Source organism: Pleurodeles waltl, chromosome 12, assembly GCF_031143425.1.
Source record: "Pleurodeles waltl isolate 20211129_DDA chromosome 12, aPleWal1.hap1.20221129, whole genome shotgun sequence".
Classification (NCBI taxonomy): Eukaryota; Metazoa; Chordata; class Amphibia; order Caudata; family Salamandridae; genus Pleurodeles; species Pleurodeles waltl.
In genome coordinates this window covers 266,281,878-266,300,218 of record NC_090451.1, presented here as the reverse complement: position 1 = coordinate 266,300,218, position 18,341 = coordinate 266,281,878, and the positions used below count along the sequence as shown (strand labels likewise).

At 45.2% G+C, this 18,341-nt stretch overlaps 1 protein-coding gene across 3 annotated transcripts in view; it reads right to left on the bottom strand.

Annotated features, from left to right (window-relative positions):
* ADCY7 (adenylate cyclase 7) overlaps positions 1 to 18,341 on the bottom strand; it is a 601,636-nt gene that overhangs the window by 204,517 nt on the left and 378,778 nt on the right. For all 3 annotated transcript variants that reach the window (XM_069215519.1, XM_069215521.1, XM_069215522.1), the window contains one exon: positions 2,631 to 2,780. In XM_069215519.1, coding sequence (XP_069071620.1) covers positions 2,631 to 2,780 — 150 coding nt within the window. The remainder of the gene's footprint in view (positions 1 to 2,630; positions 2,781 to 18,341) is intronic.

Below are 18,341 nucleotides of genomic sequence, written 5' to 3'. Positions count from 1 at the left end.
AATGGTCTAATACCACTAACCATGACCCTTTAAAGGAAAAAGCAAAAATAGATTCAAACAACTGGCACCGCATGTAGATTAGTCTTATTAGACAATGTCATATTATTAAAATGTCTATTTTACCAAAGTTATTTTATATATGCAGGGTTACACCCCTATTTTTAACAAAATAATTGGTTCCTTGAGATTGGTTAAGCTATTAGCAGTTTTGTTTGTGGTTACAGGCCACAAAGAAGAGCACTTAAGCTTCTTAGACTTACTTTGGAGAGAGGTGGTTGGAATTTTCCTAATTTTAAATTCTATTATTTTCCTGCAATGCTGAAGCATATGGGCTTTCTTATAAACAGTTACTTTTATACAATCGCAATAATACTGCCTTCCACCTATATATAAGCTAAGCGTAGGAGATGAAGCAGAAGAATTTCTTATCTGATTTTTAAAACTGAGCCATTACAAAAAAAGTGAATTTATGACAGTAAGCTCAGAGATTGTGGTCTGGCAAATGTGGGTATGATTGTTACCCTCTCCTTCTACATATCATCCACAATCGCAAAAAGAACAGATGATGGACGGAATGCTGAACAATGCAAACATTCACCCACTGTGACAGATCTGGGTTTATTCCATTGCTTTTGTGTTCACAATACCACCCCAGTTTGGACCAATTCATACACAAATCAGTCTTGACCCTGCTCCCCATGGGAAACGTTCAGCCTGAACTGCCAGGCCAGGTCCTCCCTGCACCAGAAACAAGCATCCTGGGACTGGTTTCAGGGTATCACCCCTCATCAACCATGCTATCTTGAATCAAGTGGCACAGTAAGCATGGACCCACATATGGGCTTATCCTTCCCACTTAGGGCGACAAACCAAAAAGAACAGGTTAATGGACGGAATGCTGAACAATGCAAACATTCAACCCTAGTCACAGATCTAGGTTTAATTCATCCTACATAGATGATCTAGATTTTCAAACACATAACTGGAGGGTTAAGCTGAACATTAAAATAACTTTGACTGTTCTGCAATAATCAATACATTTGAGGAATAATCTATTTTTAGCAGCTATCCTTAAAATAGAACATTGCAAAATTATTTTTTGCTTATATTATACACTTTAAAATGTATTTAATATGGGTATACGTAACAGCTCTGAATGTCCTAAGTGTCAGCAGAATGGAACAGATATTTTGCATATGTTTGTTTGCACAACTGCCTTGTTTGCAATAATATTGGAAATATATATTTAAAAAGTCAAACAAAATATTACAAACACAAAGTCAGGTCTCCATTCAATTAATTATGCAAGCACTGATCAAAGTGACCTCAAGGAAAATCTTAGGCCATTCTTTGTAGCCATTGTACTTGCTATGCTTTGTATTGCTGCTGTTTGGCTTAATCCTGAACCACCCTGAGTCTGGCAATGGTGGCCAAGATATGTGGTTTGCTATCATGTAGAAAATTCTCTTTATGGGGAAAGGAAAATCAAGTCATAAAAGAGGTCATGAGGTATGGGGACAGTTGGACAACTGGTTCTGAATGCTGGCTAAATTGTGTTCTATGTTCCTGTGATGATTTAATAATATTTTAGCAACTACCACATCTATGGACTGGATGGCACTACTTAAGAATTATTTATTGTGGTTCTGTACCTTTTCATTATAAGTATATGATCTATTGGTATCTAGTTGTTGACTCTCATTATACAAAATAGGAATTGTGATTACAAGTGCTCATGAATGTGAGCCGGAAGTGCCATGCATCCTTGAGCATTCTTAAAGCTGAATGATCATGGAAGCTTCAGGCACTATGGATGCCATTTTGTCAACACTGGTACATCTTTGTTTGGAATTTTTAGAATACTTCTCAGAGTCTAAGAGCAACTAATTCCAAAGCTTTAAACAGACCCCTAACTGTCAACTCCTTCTCTTCTGTGTTTGTAAAAATAACCTCAAATCCAATGTGGAGTCCTTTGATCCAGTGTCTTATCCAAAGTAGTTACATTATGCCTACCTCAGAAGCTCTTAACTACAAAAAGGTAGCACCTTTTCTCCGAATGCCTATATGGATATACTGCTGATTTCTATTTAGCCATATAATCTATGTACTAAGGTTCATGTATACTTGTGTGCTAACCTATTCAAACTAGACAATGGAACGGTCAATGTAATGAACTATTTTGAGCGAGGATATGCCATGATTTCTTGTATTTCTATAATATTTAGTTGTGCCTCCATGTAAAAATCACTGAAAAGTGTATGCGGTAATACTGGGCCAGATTTTACCAGCCCCCCTCTGCCCCTCACCTTTTGCACGAGGAACCAACCAGTGCTCTCTATGCCAACCCACAGCCTCTCCAGTCCCCTATTACAAACCCTACCCCCTTCACAAGGACCACATCTGGAACCTTTTAATCATTTTATTGAGGCAGGGAGAGAAACTTTTCTGATGATCAATAAAAAATAACATAGTTGGATAAGGTTAGCATTTCAGAGTATTTTTGCCAAATTGTTCATCTCTAGCGCTGCTATAACCAAATAAGCTGTAGATGAATGAATCAAAAGGATGGGCAAATGGGTTGAAACAGCTTCAGAAGCAATTCATATTCGCCATTACAATTTGATAGCTACCTGCTGTCTCTTCTGATCCTCTAGTTTCATGCGCATTCGGATGCACCTCAAAGTATATCTGTATAAATCCCTGGAGGCATCCAGCATCTGGTGTTTGTGAAAGGCACCTACCAGGTTTCCACAGAGAAAAATCACAGCATTGGAGAGCACCTGGAATACAGAAATAAACAGTGAGGAACCTTGAAGTAAACGTGGTAAGGGTAGTCCCCTAACCCTCAAATTAAGCTACAAGTACCAGTGCTTTACTTTCTGCACTGCATATTCGCTGTGTCTCCTGTTTCAATCATCTATTGTTACTCACAGACAGTAACAGATGTCAACAGGGATCAGATTCAAACTTCAGTACTATATAACACAATTATATCCTCTTTAAACTGCAATTCTGCTATGCATACTTTTCATCGGATTTCACAGTTCTTGCGACACAGCAATCTATATAAATTTTGTAATGTAAGAAAATAACTTATTTTTTGTTAGCATGTGAAACTGTCCTGATAATATTCAGTGTTATTGGGTTAGAACTGGTAATAGGACTGGCACAGTTCTCTCAAATCATTGCAGTATTTATGCCAAAGATAAACATTGGGTATGACCCTTTACCCAGTAAGCCAAACAATTAAGAGAATTATATATTTTATCGCTATTTCATTTCTTTCAAATCATAAATGATTACTCTTGTGATGGGATGATAAATCAGGCTTCTTATAGTATGTATAAAATGCAGTGACAGTACTTGCTTAAACTCCATTTGTTGACTGATGTGACTAAGTTATAACTTTTGTTCTCGATCTGCCAACATAACAGTGATTGAATTCGAACATTTGCCTTGAGAAATCTCTTTGGCTTAATTTGCAGAGCGAAACAAGTGTCGGCTGTAGTCATATATACATACCATCTTTTGAATAAAAGGAAACCTCATTTACCAATCTTCAGGAAGGCCATGATAAGTCACCCGCGCCAGTGCATACAGTGTCCCAGTAGCGAGTGGTGCTGCCGCGTTTGGAGCAGAGGACTTATCATGGCCTCCCTTGCATGCAATTTATAGGACTACTTTATTCTGCATACTTACCACTGCCGGGGCTCCCACACCAACACTACTACCACTTAGAGCACACATCTTTCACTTCCACATATTTTTGCATTGCCAAGATTGACATTGTTTCATTTTTACTGGACTCACTGATTTTGCTGCCACAAAATTAATTGATTTATCAAATCAATCAGCCTTGAAAAAGTTGTCCTTGATGAAAACGTGTTGACTGTCTATGTTTCATCTGGAATAAAGTATTACCGAACCAACTACTATCCTTTTTGATTTGTATACTACAGCATTGGACCATTTTTAGGACAGTTATAAATGGACTAATGTTTGCTCCTGGTAGTTTCTCATATTGTATTTTGGTGTAGGGACTCTCCCTACTTGTTCAAACACTGTTTTGGTGGCTCAATGTCACTACTAGTTGAGCATTGTGTGTGGAAACTTACATTAATACTGGGGTACTTGGGGTAAGTGTGGCAACTCTCACACCACAGCCACCTTTCTCACTGTTATTATATGACAAAATATGCTGACACAGCTGACATGAACAGTGAACATCGATCAATTAAGACTAGGTGATGAAGCTGATAGATGATGATAGATGACACAAGACATTGACAGTACAGTTTGTCAAGCATATTTAGAATTGGCAGAAGTGGTTGTGTGGGGATTGTTCTCAAAGGCTCATCCAGTGAATGGTGTCACAATAGAGCTCAAAACCCAGGAAGACGTCATCAAACAAACATTCAAGATTGTCCTATTGTTGCTGATTGTCAGAGATGAAGAATTAGGCAGATAGAAAGTTGTATTCGCTACATTGGGTGGCCCCTTTAAGCAGTACTTAACATAAATTGGTTTATTTTTAACGCAGCTACATTTTATAAACTCAATAAGTTTCGGTCTAGCCAAAGTAGCGGGGCTGACGCTCTAGGTGGTGGATGAGTTTTGAGGCTGACCTTTAATGTTTGGAGGGAGGAGGTAGCACTGTTTCACCAAGCACGTTGTTCTGGTAATGGGGTCCCAGTAAGTGCACTGAGCAGAAATAAAAGTGAGCTCAGCGATGTCAAAGAACAAACAGAAAGAACTGCCTGGCATGATGGAAGTGTCCAACTAAGTGAAGCAGTGCTTGCGTTAAGCTTACAAATCCAAGCTAGTGAACTCAACTGGTGTCCTACTGTTCCTAACACGCTTCTGTAATTGAACTGTGAAGCCTTCTAAATGTTGAAATGAATTAAACAGGATGAAGCTCAGTCATAAACATTCCAAAAACATATGGCAAGAAGGCACAAACACACAAAGAAGTTCTGGCTCTACCAGTTTAACTTAAACTTTAATGAATATAAAATGCAGAATGTGACAAACCTTTGATGGTTGAGCAAAAAATTGTACGTCTTCTAAAAAGAGCTAAACATTGAAGCCAAACCTTAAATGCCTGAAGAACAGCTAGGTCTAAAGTTGAACCACCAGCTCAGACAGGCAACAACTTGCTGTGCATCCATGCACCTGTCTATACAAGTACCATCAGGGCACCACTGCTAAAGAAGGGAAGATATAGGATGTCTGCCAATGACATGAACTTTCTCCTATGAAACTCTGAATAAGCTGAAATACTTCTCAAAATGGGAGCCAGGAATGCCAATCACGTTTTTGGTGCTATAAATAGGCCAGATGCACAGGTGCAGACAATAAATAAACTTGGTTGTTCTCACTTCCAGCACAATCAGTCTGTATGCTTCCATGGACAAAGCCCAAGTGTGTATGGACTATAAAAAAAAAAGTATAAATTGATTAGCAGTCCCTCAAAGAACAAGTGCTATCTATCTCACCCATTACATACCGATACTCTGCGGTTCATAATTTAACAGGTGTATTAAATAACAACCATTTCGAGTTTTCCCCACTGAAATGGGTAACATGCAGATTTTGGTGCTTTCCTAAACAAAACCTGCATGTCCGCTAGTTTCTGAGTTTGACCACGGGGTAAATATCTTCAAGGATGACCTGTCTATATTTACCTTGGGAATATTCTAAGGAGCTGGAAAACCTCAATCCACTCATACCTGCAATACCAGTTAAAACAGGAGTTTGCAAGAGTGTCACATTTTAACATGCCACTTGTAATTGATATTGCTTCTGATGAAGCGGAGGTCCTCGTACCTCAATTTTTTAGTGCAATCATTAAACAGGACTCTCCACTGCTCGTATGGGGCTTTGATTGTTGACTTGAAGCATAAGAAAGGAACTAGAATCAGCAATACATTTCAAGTAATGTGAAACCAATGTGGCTCTACAGAAATGACAGAGAGGATGTTGTCCAAACAGTAAAGGTTTTATTAGCAAATTAATTAAAGGTACAAGAGAAACAAATGTTAGTAAATTAATCAATCTATAGAATAAGCATGATTATCCAAATTATCTTGCGGACTAAATGTGTATATTATCAAGAAAAATATGCAAAATATAACGACAGAGTAGGCAGAATATAAGGTAGACAGGTTCCATAAATGAGTTTCCCTATTCTAAATAAGTACTGAAAGGGGAACAGAAGATTTCTTAGAGGAAGGTGTCAGCATCAAATTAACCCAGTTTAAGGGTCAGGGGATAAGTACGGGTGCTCAAGCATGAAGTTCAACTACCCCGGCCTTGGAAGTCAGCAGAGTCAAGAAGAGTCTTCTCTCCACAAGTCAGGACAGAGTCCGCTAAAACTATTCGATGGAACACATAAATAATACAGGAAAGAAGGTTCTAGAAGGCTCTTTGTATCAGTTCCCACCAAAAAGACCATCCAGGAATGGTTATTCTCTTGGAGTATGTAGACTCCCTAGTACCCAGCTCTGGTCAATAGTATACACATCTGCACGGCCCTGAAGTTGTCACAGTTTGGTCTGCTTGGTACAGGAGGCTTTTTCCCATCTCCACGCTCTCCATGTCCACAGCAAAAAAACAATTAATTCTATCTACCTAACAGTTTCAGAATAACAATGTGCCTGTCCTCACTAATGAGCATATTGATAACACACAGGCAGAGGAAAAAGAACACAAGACTTGTAAAACATTTTATAAACATATATTTTGTTTATCTGGGGCCTGGTTACAATTTAGGCCAACTTTACTTCAACATGGCTTCCAAGCAAGTACAAATAACATGTGTGTTGTTCAACTTAAGGGTAAATACAACCGCCTACTTCATTTTATTCAGAAAAAGGCACTTGGGTTAATATTGTTAAATGCACATCTAGTATATGCATAGAATATAAGTGAGTGCAGTACTCAATTACACTTCCTCACTTTTAAGAAGAATATTACTTCTTGCATGGTCCAACTCTGTCACATCACCGTCTAATAATATTCAGACTACTAATAAAAATGATAAATCCGCAAAAAATGATGGGTTTTGAAAAAGTCTAGAAGGAGATTTATAACTAGTAAATGAGAAATGGCATCACAGTATCAACCAACATATTGTTACACCTCCTTCTCATAACAATGTCCTGTAAAGCTCACAGAGTTCTGATAAAGAAGTAGAATGTTCACCTAGCTCACAGAATCAGCCTACACTGGAGACATGCTGCTGGAAAATATAGTGTTAAACTCTTTCACTTTACTGTACAGAAATCTGAATATGCACATGGAAAAATTTTTGATCTCTGCTGCTAGAAAATTCCTAAAAGTCCCCTGGAATATTCCCTTCCATACATTGGGATTATACCTTAAAGCATCCTGAGTCTGAAAATTGTGCAGTCCATGACAGTTGTCATGGTGTTTTAAAATAGTACCCTGTGCTGTTTGATTTACAGTTGTAATTATTTTGGGGGAGGAGCCAAGATGGCAACTGGGAAGGACGCTTAATCAAGCGCTCCGTCTCGGGCTCGCCACAGAATATCTGCGGGCGCTCCTGGGGCGCTGACGTTTCGTGGCGGAGGAGGGTTCCGCTCCGGGAGCCTCTCTCCCCTCGCTGGCGGCTCCAAAGGTGTTCGAGCGGCCGCGAGGAGAAGCCGCTGAAGAGTTACTCGTCGAGGGGAGCTGCGGCTGCCATTTTCTCTGCCGCGAGGATCGGGACTCTAACCTGGGGCCCGGACAAAGAGGTGGGTGAGCGGCGGCGGAGGGGGTCCACCCTGTGAGAGCGGTGAGCCCACACCCGGGCCCTGCACTACCCTGGGCATACCCCCCTCCCCCCGCCTCTCTTTTGCCGAAGTTTTCCCCCCCCCCCCCCGCCTGCGAGGGGGGTCGGCGAGCAGCAAGGGACCAGCAGCCGGGTGCTCCCGGTGGGTGCCCCTTTTTCATTTGCGGACCGGCGGAGAGACACGCCCCCCCTCAAATAGGTCCCGTGGGGCCACAACAGGAAGCCAGTGGTGCAATCCAGGGGTGACAGCAACTCGGGGGTGGAGGGGGGATCCGCTCCCTGTGCCCCCCACCTGCTGCTGACGGCCCCAGTAACTGCCGGGCGGCTGAGGACCCGGTCGCGGTTGACGCGCCCTCCCCAAGAGGCCGCGGCTGCCGTCTCCCCCTGACACGGGGACCAGAACTTAATCCGGAGAGCCGGACGGCGAGGTGGGTGTACGGCGACTGGGAGGGCAGATACCGGGGGGACAGGGATCCCTTACCTTGTCCCTGGGCTGCCCTTGCCCCCCCCCCTTCCTCACCGCGGATTCCCCCTCCCACCCATGTGGTGGGGCGGAGGACGGTGGATGAATGCCTGCTGCGGACCCCTGGGGGTGCCCCCCTCCCCCATGATCGATGGCGTGGCGCACTTCCCCCTGGAGAAGACCCTGAGACTGCAGGTAGATGTCGATGCTACCACAGATGGGACACGCGTAGGGCCTGACTGGATCAGGCCAAGTCATATCTCACTTTAAATGGCGCCGACTTGCAGTACAAGTGCGGAACTGCTCTAAAGAATTTGAGCGCGCCCGGAATCCACTAGGTGAGCACACACGGGAACGACACTCTTCCTCCTCACATTGACAGAGGATCCAGGGCCTGGAGTTGGCTGCCGGCCGGAGGGCTAGCGGGGGCGTGTGGACCTTGCCCCCCCCGTCGTCCTCTGCCCCCCTCCCACTCATGCTCGTCGGGGGCCTGGTGACGGGAGATCCCTGACCGCCTGAGCAAGATCTCACCTTGAAGATCACCAGGAGGGCCGAAACCTAAAAAATTGAAGAGCACACTGGCACTGACCCGTGGGGACAAATAGCGCCCCCTGCTTGAATAGCCCAGGGAACGTGGGAGAACGCGTGGGTGCAGGAGGAGCCAGGACACACCAGACAAGACAAAATGGCCGGGAGGTCCAAATCAGCGAAAAGCCAGGACCGGAAAACGCATGGCCCGGCACCTGGCGATCAACAACTTATGCCCACCCTGCAGTCGCTGGAATCCACACTCCTGGCCCACTCCTCACAATTCGAGAAAGTACTACAGGCAATCATGGACACTAAAACCTCCCTGGAGAGCAGGATAGACACGGTGTCGCAAGATCTGAACATTCTCAGAGTAGACCACCGCAAATTATCAGAAAAAGTGAAGTCAACGGAAGAGGCGCTAAGCGAACTGGCTCCCACAGTAGCGGATAACCAAAAACAAATTCTCCGCCTGGATACAGAAGTAAAGGACACTGCTGAGAAGAGCAGAAGAGGTGGAGGGCAGGTCCCGCTGCAACAACATACGGTTCCTCGGATTTCCTGAAAAATCACTGGATCAAAATTCAGAGCTCCTGCTGGAACACTGGTTAATTAAAAAGGTCCTGAATGGAGCCCCATCAAAATTATTTTCAGTGGAAAGAGCACACAGGATCCCCGGACGCCCCCCAGCACCGGGTCAACCCCCAAGACCGTTGATAGCCAGGTTCCTGAATTTTAGAGACTATGATGCGATACTGCAACAGTTTCGCAGCAAAGGCCTATTCAGGTACGGGGACTCGACTGTTCACGCTTATCCAGACTTCACCCAAGAAGTGCAAAGGCAACGCAACTCCTTCGCCCAAATAAAGCAACGCCTCCGTGAACATGATATAAAATACGCATTATTATTCCCCGCCAAATTACGAGTATTAACAGATGAACGCACCCACGTGTTCACCTCACCGGAGGACGCCTGGACGTGGATGCATGCTAGGGGCATCGCCCACCCCCGCGAAGCAACCGGCACCGACGAGAACTGGTCAATGACAACATCCCGGAAACAATCCAAGAGTCGCTCCAGGGGTCAACCCACGGAGAAACAGGCTGCAGAAGAGAGAGCCAGGGCCCTAAAAGAAACTCCCCTGCTAACACAGAATTCCTTGGAGACTCTCAGGATCTACCCGGAGGAGGGCTCGGAGTCGGACTCGATTAGCTCGGATTCCACGTTAACGGAGGCACTGAGGGGCCCGGAGCTTACCCCCAGGTCCGCAGATACACTCTGAATGAACACCACTGACCCACCTCCCCAGAGGGACCGACCGCAACAGCTGGAGAGTAGAACTGAACTTTGCAAGCTCCACTGGAAGTGGGTGGTTATATCATCTGAACTTATGTATCCTTATTTCTCAACTCCTGAAGATTACTCCTTTACTCATACTGCGCGTAATTAGCGGCGGAGCGCGGCGGAGGGGGAAGGATGGATAGCCGCGCACTGGGAGCGCCCTAACTCACCCGCAGACCGTGTCTGCAGAAGGATGCGAGCCCTCCTATGAGCCACACCTGGATAGTATTATTGCTCCCCTGCAGATATCCACATGGACACAGTTCAGCTCTCACCTCAACGGGGTGTGTAGCTTGTTGCAAGTTCACAGTTGGGGACGGGATCCAGTTGGGGAGGGAAAGAGGGTAACTACTAGTTTGTACACTACAGGTCTGCTCACAACACAGGACATGCGGCCGGGGGTGTGGGGCCCGCCCGCTGGGGTGACGGGGACAGGGGAAACCGACTGGGCCATATTGGGGGGCAGAGTGCCAGATACACCTTTACGAAATGAACATGGCCCAACCTACAGCCTATAGCACACACACATATGACATAGTCACCTGGAATGTCAGGGGACTCGGGACCCCAAGCAAAAGATCTAGGGTGCATGCACGACTTAAACGCCATGGCACACATATCGCAATCCTACAAGAAACCCACCTGCGGGACCCAGATCTGCAAGAACTGCGTAGTAAATAGGGAGGACAGATTGTGGGCACATCCTACTAAACCTTCGCGAGGGGGGTCCTCATATGGATAGCAGGGAATGTCCCCTTTCTCCAAACATCATACAAGATAGATCAGGAAGGCAGGTATGTGGTAGTGGAGGGTAAATTAGACAGCAAACAACTATCAATTATAGGGGTATATGCCCCCAATAGCGCGCTGTCCGAGTTCCTGAGCACGCTCACCCCAGCATTATTAGTAAATCCCGAAACACCCGCCATATGGGGTGGAGACTTCAACTGCACGCCGGACCCAGCACTGGACAGGTCTAACTCCCCCACACACCCAACAGCTAATAGATATCCCAGACGCCCATTGCCCACATGGGCCAGTGATATGGGTCTCCATGATATATGGCGCATGAAGCACCCACAACACAGGGAATACTCATTCTACTCAGTACCACATAAGGTACACACTAGGATAGACTTATTGTGGGACACTCAGGAAATCTGCACAGTAACCAGCGGGATTTAATACCTAGCCAAGACACTATCGGATCACTCACCGCTTAAAATAACTCTGGACTGGGGCAGGAAGCGTCAGGTGATCCCAACATGGAGGCTACAAGCGGAAGCTTTACACGACCCAGCATTCACAGACACACTGAGAGCAGCGCTAAAACAGTATTGGGAATTAAATACCGGCACCACAAACTTAAGAGCGGTGGCGTGGGACGCACACAAAGTAGTGATCCACGGGCATTGTATCTCTACTACATGGGGGGTGAGACGTACACTCCATGCAGTGGTCAGCAAGCTGGAGAAGAAACTAAGAGCACTAGAAAATGCAGTAGCCCGCAATGAAACGCCATACACGTCACTAAAGGATGCGCGCGCAGAATATGCAACCCCGACGCCACATTATGCCTTCATGATTACAAATACCACCTGACTAGACTACAATCGGAAGGCGACAGATCAGGTAGGCTACTCGCATGGCTCCTGCGGGAGGACCGGCAGTGCCCTCCAATCGGGGCAATAGGGGTAGGCGCAGGCGCACTGGCTACCACGCAGGTAAAAATAAATGATGCGTTTAGGGAATATTATACACAATTATACACCAAACGCACTTCATGCTCTCTCCAACAGCTCGGGTCCTTTCTAGCAGACTCTTCCCTGCCCCAACTTACGCACACCGATAGAGAGACACTAGAGGCCCCTATCACACTAGGGGAACTCAACAAGGCCCTTGAACAACTACCTAGGAATAAAGCCCCAGGGACAGATGGCCTGCCATCAGAATACTACTCTACCTTTGTGACACACCTTAACGCACACCTCCTAAAAGTGATTGAAGAAGCAGGGATCAATTTGATTCTGCCCCCCACAATGAGGGAGGCAATGATAGTGGTCCTCCCAAAGCAGGGGCGTGACCCTACTGACGTTAAGTCCTACAGACCTCTTTCTCTGCTAAACCTAGACTGCAAGATACTCGGCAAAATCCTGGCCAACAGGCTAGCTCCTTACATGCACATTCTGGTACATGAGGATCAGAATGGATTCATCCCGAAACGCAACACCTTCCTCAACATCCGGAGGCTGATAAGTGTAATGGGCGACACTCCCCCGACCGCATTCGAGGAAGCGGTGATATCACTCGATATAGAAAAAGCGTTTGATACATTAGAATGGGACTTTCTGTTTGCCACCATGCAGCTAATGGGTATCGGCCCAAAATTTACACGCTGGGTACGCATTCTGTACACTGCCCCACAGGCCAGGGTGAAAACTGGAGGAGTTATATCAGAGAGCTTCTCGATCAGCAGGGGAACAAGACAGGGATGCCCCCTATCCCCCCTCCTATTCGCCCTAGCGATGGAACCACTACTAGCCGCACGCGTCCGTGCAAAAAAAGAAGAATGGGGGGTGGCAAGGAGCGGCACTCTCCACACCATACCATTATACGCAGACGATGCCTTGATCTATATACGTAGAGCGGAGGAGATGCTGCCCCCGGTGATGTCGCTGCTGTCTGAGTTCGGAGGGATCTCCGGATTAATAGTTAACTGGGGGAAATCCTGCATATTCCCACTAGCCAGCTGGCCCCCAGCGAGGCAAGAGAGCGCCCCCTCAGGCCACCTAAAATGGTGCTTTGACACATTTAAATACCTAGGGGTCAACGTCTATTATAGAGCAGAAGACCTTAGGGATGGTAATCTGGGGAAAGCGGTGACCTCTGTAAAGAGCTCAGTACGCTTCTGGAATAAATTACCACTCTCACCACTGGGTAAAGTCGCCATAGCAAACATGCTGATATTACCTAGACTGCTGTACTACTTCGCGGCCCTGCCAATTATCATCCCCAAAAGCTTTTTCAACAGTTTGAACTCCGCCCTACTGCAACTGGTGTGGGGCGAGGGCAGAAGGCGGGTCGCACTCACCACGCTGCATCATCTGGTGGCCACGGGCGGGCTGTGCGCCCCAAACTTTGAGCTCTACTCCGCGGCCGCACAGCTGCAGTGGATCTTAAATTGGCTCCATAGACCCAGCTCAGCAGAAACTATCTGGCTGAAATCCCGACTTCAGGGAATCCCCCTGCTTGCATGGCTGATGGATAGGCAAACCAAAAGCACATGCGAAAACCCACTGATGACAGCGGCACACGCATGCTGGAAGAAGTATATTCAAAAGGACGCCAAAAAACGTCCCTACTCACCGCTACTCCCACTAGAACGGCTCCGGGTGGGTGGAAGCCGGTTCACATTCGCCCACAATCTGGACAGATGCAGGCATAAATGCAGTGGGAGACTTCTTCGAGGAAGGAAAATGAATGCCCTTTGAAGCCATACAGGCCCTCACAGAGATCAGCCCGGGGCAATTCCTGGCATACCACGCAATATGTCATGCAATTAGGAAAACATGGGCATTCGGAGACCTAGAGCCAAATACCTCAGTTACCCTACACCATATGCTGAACTGGGACCCCCAGGAAAAAGCAGTCTCAAATTTATATAAACTTCTGAACAGACCCCCAGAATCCAATCAGCAGAAAGCTTGGGAGAGGTGGAACGCTGTATTGCCTACCCCGATCTCAGGGACAGAATGGCCAAAAGCTCTGAGCCACACACGTGAGGTCTCAAGAAACCCCAGATTCCGATACACACAGTTTAATTACCTACATCAGACATACCTGGCGACAGCCAGGATTAAACGTATGTTCCCCGAGACGGACCCAGCCTGCCCCAGATGCAAAACACCAGCAGCACAGTTTTACCACATGGTCTGGGAGTGCCCGCGGATACAAGGGGAATGGGCTGGGGTGGTTACAGCATTATCGGAAATGATGGGGCTCAACCTGGACGCGAATCCCAAGTCCTGCCTACTTGGCCTCAGGACAAGGACGAAAAGAAACAAACACTTGCACAGGTTCGTAGATCTAGCTTATGCAATGTACAAAAGACTGATAGCGATGAACTGGAAGGCCCCCAACATACCCGACCTGAAAGCCTGGCTTACCCTCGCGCTTCGCTGGGCCCGCGCTGAGCACCAGGTACTAATAAACCTAGCACGAAGGGGACTGCAACAAGCGGGCTGTGAAGCTTGGGGCACGTTAGGCTCCAGACTAGAGGCCAAAAACGATGAAAGACTCCCTTGAACCGCAGACAGCCGCGATCACCTAAATGGCTGCGGGCCTAGACCCGGAAGTAATGCAGCATTACACCAGGGGAAGCATACACACCTGTCATCAATGCCTCGTCCCCACTGACAGCACATCAAACCCCCCAAGCGCACACATGCCAAGCAGCACTAACAGGCCACCACGCCCAATTAATAGACACTAGCCCCATGGTTCACCGCGCCACCTCCACCACCTTCACCCCCCCTCTTCTCCCCCCCCTTCTCCCCTTCTCCTATAGCCAATAAATATATATTTGTAAATATGTTTTATCAGTGCCTCATGATTAACTCAAAAGTATTTTGAAGCCAGTGAACATTTATGCAAAGTGATGTAACTACTAATAAGGAAGTGGGAAAAAGTAAAAAAACAAAAAAAACAAAAAAATTAAATGTCCAAACAGCAACTTCTTCACAGGGTTTCATGACGCATTGTGTTGTGCAGCACAAATGTATTAAGTTTAAATCTAAAATATGTCAGTAAATTGTATCCTGCACCTCTGAAAAATCTACTCACATTCATTTAAACGGAAGATTTAAAAAGTAGTTGATGATGTACAAAAATGGTACTACTGTAAAATGAGGAAGGCATTAAGCAACAGATACGACAGGTAGTCTGAGTAAAGAGATGGGGAAAAGGGATGCTGGATTTACCTATTTGTATTTCCTGCAAAGTTGTATTGTGCCTCTAATGTTTAAACCCATACTTAACAACACCACAAAATAAAATGATGGGTTTAACCCAGATCTGTGACTGGGGGAGAGTGTTTGAAAAGTTTCATCACTCTGTCCACCATCTCTTTGTGTGTTGCTATGTTCGCTCTAAGTGGCCACGGTATGCCCTGGCATGGGTCCCGTGCTCACAGTGCCACTGGAATCAAGCTAGCCTGGCTGATGAGGAGTGATACCCTGAAACCGGTCCCACGATGCTTGTTTCTGGTCCAGGGAGGATCTGGCCTTTACCCATGGGGAGCAGGGTCTAGACGGATTTGTATATAGCTGGGTTCAAACTGGGGTGGCAAGGCGAACAAAGGAACAATGGATTTAACCCAGATCTGTGACTGGGAGTGAGTGTTTGAAAAGCTTCTGCACTCTGTCCATCATCTCTTTGTGTTTTGCCATGTTCGCCCTAAGTGGACAGGGTATGCCCAGACGTGGGTCCCTTGCTCACTGTGTCACTGGATTCAAGCTAGCATACTTTTTTTGGGGAGTACTCAAGAGACAATGCAGGCCAAAGTTCTCCCCCCACCACTCCAGACAGCAAAGACACACGAAGCAACAAAGTCAATCTTCCAGGAACATGCCAATACATCTTACTAATCCTTAAAAAATGGACCATCAAAATTTTATATTAAACCATGTTATGGCCCCATAACATGGTGGATAGAGAATAACACGTTAAACAAAACAACCTGCAGAGGTCTCCAGTCATTGCAGGAGAATGTTTCATTTTATCTATGTGTTAATTCAGTTCTTGGTCACAACGGCATCACTTTTCATCTCTATTAAGTATTGTTTGGAACCCTCAATTTAATTAATTAATGAGAATAATACGCTTTGCTTTTAGATGATTTTAGAGTTATTAAAGTGAAGAGCTGTAATAGACTTTGAAAGTGGTATTTGGCAGAGGACAGGCCCTGGCGAAGCGCCCGGCGTCAGGAGACATTAGCGGTGAATGCCATGGTCACAGGTAATTACTACTGTAATACAATTGGTTTTGTCAATAACTGCCCTGAGAGACATAATAACGAGTTTCTGCAGTAAAATGATATACTGTAGAAGGGGGTGATTAGGACCTCACATTTGCTGGAACACTGTCGGCATTCTGCAAGCCAGCACTTGAGAAAAGGCAGTCTACTCTGAAAAATACAATTTGGCTTTGATGTGTGGCATGCATATTCTCTTGCAATTACTGTACTATAATAGGGCCTAAGGAGAAAACACCATCTATCTAGGCCCTGCACTTTATCAGCAACACTTGAAACAACTATATTTACACACAGTTCACATCTTTTTTACATTTAAAAGGATGTATCATAGAAAGAAAAAACAATTAGTTTTACTCTCCCTATATGCCCAACATGGGCCATCCACCGTGAGTGAGCGATTAAACTAGTATAGCACAAGGTGGACCAGGATCAAAGTCCTCAAATCTCCGACTCCACATGAGCTGTGTCACTTTTTCCTGATTCACAAAAGAACCACAGAAAAGTTTAATTTTCGTGAGTTTCCTGGGATGAGCAGGAGAATTGTTAAAGTATTCTCACTTTGTATATAAAAAATATATTTTCTGTATGAAAAGTAGACTTTCTCCCAATCCCTGGTGAAATGAGGGTGTTCTAGGCCCTTTCTCGCACCACTCATACCTGGGTCGTCCAGGCGTGAGTTTAAAAATAATGTAACTGCGAGGAAAACCATTCGAGATCGGGGAAAGTTAATACTGTACGTTGACCACTTAAATGTGAACCCACAGTTTCCAACCTCTAGATGTCACTTACGACTGAGGAGATGCTCAAACTTCTGAGCCACTGCAAATGTCAGTGCCAATCAAACATAACAATTACACTTTTGAACTTGTTTTTTTGTACATAAAGTTATAAAAGTTACAGAACAGGAGCTCTATAATGAACTCTTCTTCCTACCGACTGCCGGAAAATGGATTCACAAATCAGTGTGAAAGCGATTAGATTCCAGGACTTTGCTAGACTCACCTGTAGACAGAAGTCACCCACCTCACTATAGGGAATACACACCAATAAATGTGCTGTGCAGACATGCAGCATCTACCTGTGCACCTTTAACGTCTTGGGAGGCTACCTGTGTTTTATAGAGTTAATCGCACATAAGTTGCTTAAGTACCTTGTGTAAGGCACCACCCCACCTGCCTGGTTATCCTTTGATAATTGAGAGAAGCATGACCATGGCATAAGGTCTAAAACCTAAACTATACCTGAAATGTGCAACGAACTACATTACTTAAGACTCCTGGTTCTCAGTTAGAGGACACACTGGGCACAAACCTCAAGGACCATTGAGACCAATTAGCAAAAACCACAAAGACAAGGGTCCAAAAGGCACTGGTGCCAGCATATCAAAGGGCACGGATAAAGAATTTGGTATGTGTGGATAGGTTTGATGGAGAAAGACTTGTTCCGAAGATCAGGGAAGGGTTGTTCAATGTTGAGCTGGTTCTGCGTCTACAGGTATATGAACAGAGCTGGAAACTGTTAGATACTCAGGTACAGCTCACAGGAGTGGTGGTCTCCACAAACTTACAGAAAAGTCTGTGTGTATCTAGTTTCAAAACTAATTGCAGCAGGTTGTTGGCAAGGGTCAGTGCATAAAGTACATTTCAGTTGAGATTTCATTAAAGACCATAAGTTGGCCAATATAAGGAATGTTGGAAGGTCAATTATTATTAGGGGTAAATATGCACTTACCACTAGCAATAAGGTCACCAATGCAATACTAGGTACAGTCAAGGTCTCAATACGTTAGACCCTGGCACAACCTTTGGTAGCTGGCTGCGAACAGGCAGGCTTAACTCAGGAGACAGGTATGTAAAGGGTTTAAAAACACCAATACTTAAAATAAGTAAGACACAACACCAATAAAAATCCTGCACCAATTTATAAAAATAGGAAAACATTGATCTTTAAAAAACCACCAAAATGACAAAAATCCAACAAAGGGAACCTGAGATATGTATTTTTAAAAACTAAATAAAACAAAAATGTGCTTTCTAGGGCCTAAAAACCAATAGTGCCAATCGGGGACATCTGGTCATGCTTGACCAGGACCAAGTCACAATTTGAGGCCAACCACCATGAAGCCCTGCTCAGGTACAGTCACAATTTTACCGTCGGACATTAGAAACTTTTCTAGAGGATT